At 70.1% G+C, this 2,102-nt stretch overlaps 2 protein-coding genes across 2 annotated transcripts in view; both read left to right on the top strand.

Moving 5' to 3' along the window:
• The window catches only part of H696_05488 (hypothetical protein), a gene marked incomplete at its 5' end in the record, with an annotated part of 4,883 nt that extends 4,344 nt beyond the window's left edge, over positions 1-539 (top strand). Inside the window, one exon of the mRNA XM_009499312.1 lies at positions 19-539. Within this exon, the coding sequence (XP_009497587.1) occupies positions 19-498 (480 nt within the window). The 3' untranslated portion in view covers positions 499-539. The remainder of the gene's footprint in view (positions 1-18) is intronic.
• Positions 540-1,160: 621 nt separating this feature from the next.
• H696_05487 (hypothetical protein) lies at positions 1,161-1,753 on the top strand (the record flags this gene model as incomplete). Its single annotated transcript, XM_009499311.1, has 2 exons — positions 1,161-1,404; positions 1,518-1,753. 2 exons carry the CDS (start codon positions 1,161-1,163, stop codon positions 1,751-1,753), a joined length of 480 nt encoding a protein of 159 aa, XP_009497586.1.
• Positions 1,754-2,102: the final 349 nt, after the last annotated feature.

The following is a 2,102-nucleotide window of genomic DNA, read 5'->3' as shown; positions in this document are numbered from 1 at the left end:
CCCCCCCCCTCGACGCAGGTCCTCAACGGCATGGCCGACCGCGCTGCCGACACCTCCAAGCCCATGGTCCCGGTGGGCTTCGTGCCGACCATCCACTACTATGGCTGGCGGCGGATCTTCGGCTTCTTCCAGGACTATGCGCAGATGCGCCTGGCCGGCCCGACGGCCCTGGCCGCGGTCCTGAACAAGTGGCGCCCCCTGCGTCTGGGGGACTTTGCCCGGGTCGACGAGCAGGCCGACCTGCGCCGGGAGCTCCGCATGCACCTGGCCGGCGGCGACGAGGGCCAGCGGGTCCTGTACAACCCCCGGGCGGTGGACCTCCGCAAGCGGCTGCTCATCTTCGACCTGGAGGCCCCGGTGGCCGGCGAGGGGACCGGCGCCGAGCATGGGCCTCTGCCCAGCAACGGCGTGCCGGTCATCCCCTCTGCCCGGCCGGTTGCCGTGTGGGACTTCGAGGAGCTGGCTCGTCTGCAGGAGGCCGGCTACGCGTCCAAGTAGGAGCCGCCTGCGTGGGCTCCCTCCCCCCCCCCCCCGTTTCCCTTGCCTTGTTGGCTGGCCGCCTTTTTTTTTCCTTTCCCCTGCCCCTTTCCCTCCATCCCGCTGCATCCTTTTCTACCCCGCCAACACATGCAGCAATACACTCTGATAGACCGTAGATGGTGCCCGCGTTTCCCGGGTCTAGGCGATGGGGGGGGGGGGCGGGGGGATACACGCCCGGACGCACTTTCACGCCCGCACACACAAACACGTTCACAAATAGATGCCCTTTCGGCACGCACGCGCGCACCCCCCCCTGGCCCGGTGTCCGACCAAGGGCCTTCTCCGCGCCAGTGGGTGTCACTGGGGATCGGGCCGAGGGTGACCACACGCGGTCGGCGGATCGTTGGCAGTTGATCTTGGCGCCGCCCCGGCGCGGTGGGCGCCGATCTTTCGGCCAGGACCCAGGACCGGCGCCGGAGCTCTCGGCGACGGGGCGACCATCGAGCGCGTGCCCTCCCCCCCCTCTCTCCCCCTCTTTCCCGCTCTCTCCCCCTCTTTCCCGCTCTCTCTCTCCCCCCGCCCGCCCGCCCTCCTCGCCCGCCCTCCTGCCCCGTTTGATGCAGCGCTCGGCCCTGCTCTTGCCGCTGTCTGGACTTCCTCGCCACCTGCTTTACACAATCATGACTACCGCCAATGCCGCGCGGTCGGGGGCTGCTGCGTCCGCCGACGGCGCGCCCGATGCCTCTGCCTCGGCCCCGGGCCCCGCCGCGGCGACCGTCGCCCCGGGTGCCAGCGTCCCGAAGAGCGTCTTCGATGGGATCAAGCGCCCCGAGCCGGAGGCGTTGCCCAACCGGCCGAGCAAGCGCCTGAAGCAGTCGCTGGCTCACGCGTCCAAGGACGAGTGCGAGGTGTACTATGAGAATGGTGCGCGCGTTCCCCCCCGTCTGGGGGCCCTAATGGCCGGGCTCCTGTCCTTGTCCGCCCGGCCGGCCACTGACGCACCCTTTATGTCGCCCCCCCCCCCCGAATGGGCACAGGCCTGCGCAAGACCAAGCCCTACACCTTCGACTACCGGTCCAATGTCAAGGCTCGCTGGATTGGCCGGACCCTGATGGACGTTTTCTCCAAGGAGTTCCTGGATCTGACTCCGGAGTATGTGGTGCGCTCGTCGAGGCCCGAAAGTCTTGCGTCTCCGGCGCTCACGGTCTGCCTGTCATCCCCGGTCTTCCTGCTCCTTGTCTTCTCCCTCACTTGCCCCGGCCAGCGCCATTGACCCGGCGACGCACCCCCCCCCCCCCCTCGCCCCCGCCCCCCCCCCCCCGGCCCCCTCTGGCCCTCCACCCATCTCTAGCCGGCCCCCCGGCCCCGGCCACGCCACATCTGGCTGCTTACTCGGGCGGTGCGCACGCTCAGGTGGCACAGACTACCCTTTGCTCACCGCCAGTCCTGCCAGGCCCAATCACCCCCGACGCCAGCCAGGCCCCGAGTGCACAGGAGGTTCTAGCCCCAGCCACAGAGGGATGGGGTGGGACCATGGCCGTGGTGCCGAGGGGGCCACCGGTCGCGGCGGCGTTGGGGCCCGAGGGCCGTGACTCGTCCACGGTGGGGGACGAGGTGGTGAT

Source organism: Fonticula alba, assembly GCF_000388065.1.
Source record: "Fonticula alba strain ATCC 38817 unplaced genomic scaffold supercont2.11, whole genome shotgun sequence".
Taxonomy (NCBI): domain Eukaryota; order Rotosphaerida; family Fonticulaceae; genus Fonticula; species Fonticula alba.
Note: the sequence above shows the minus strand (reverse complement) of the source record. Positions and strands in the feature narration are given on the sequence as shown.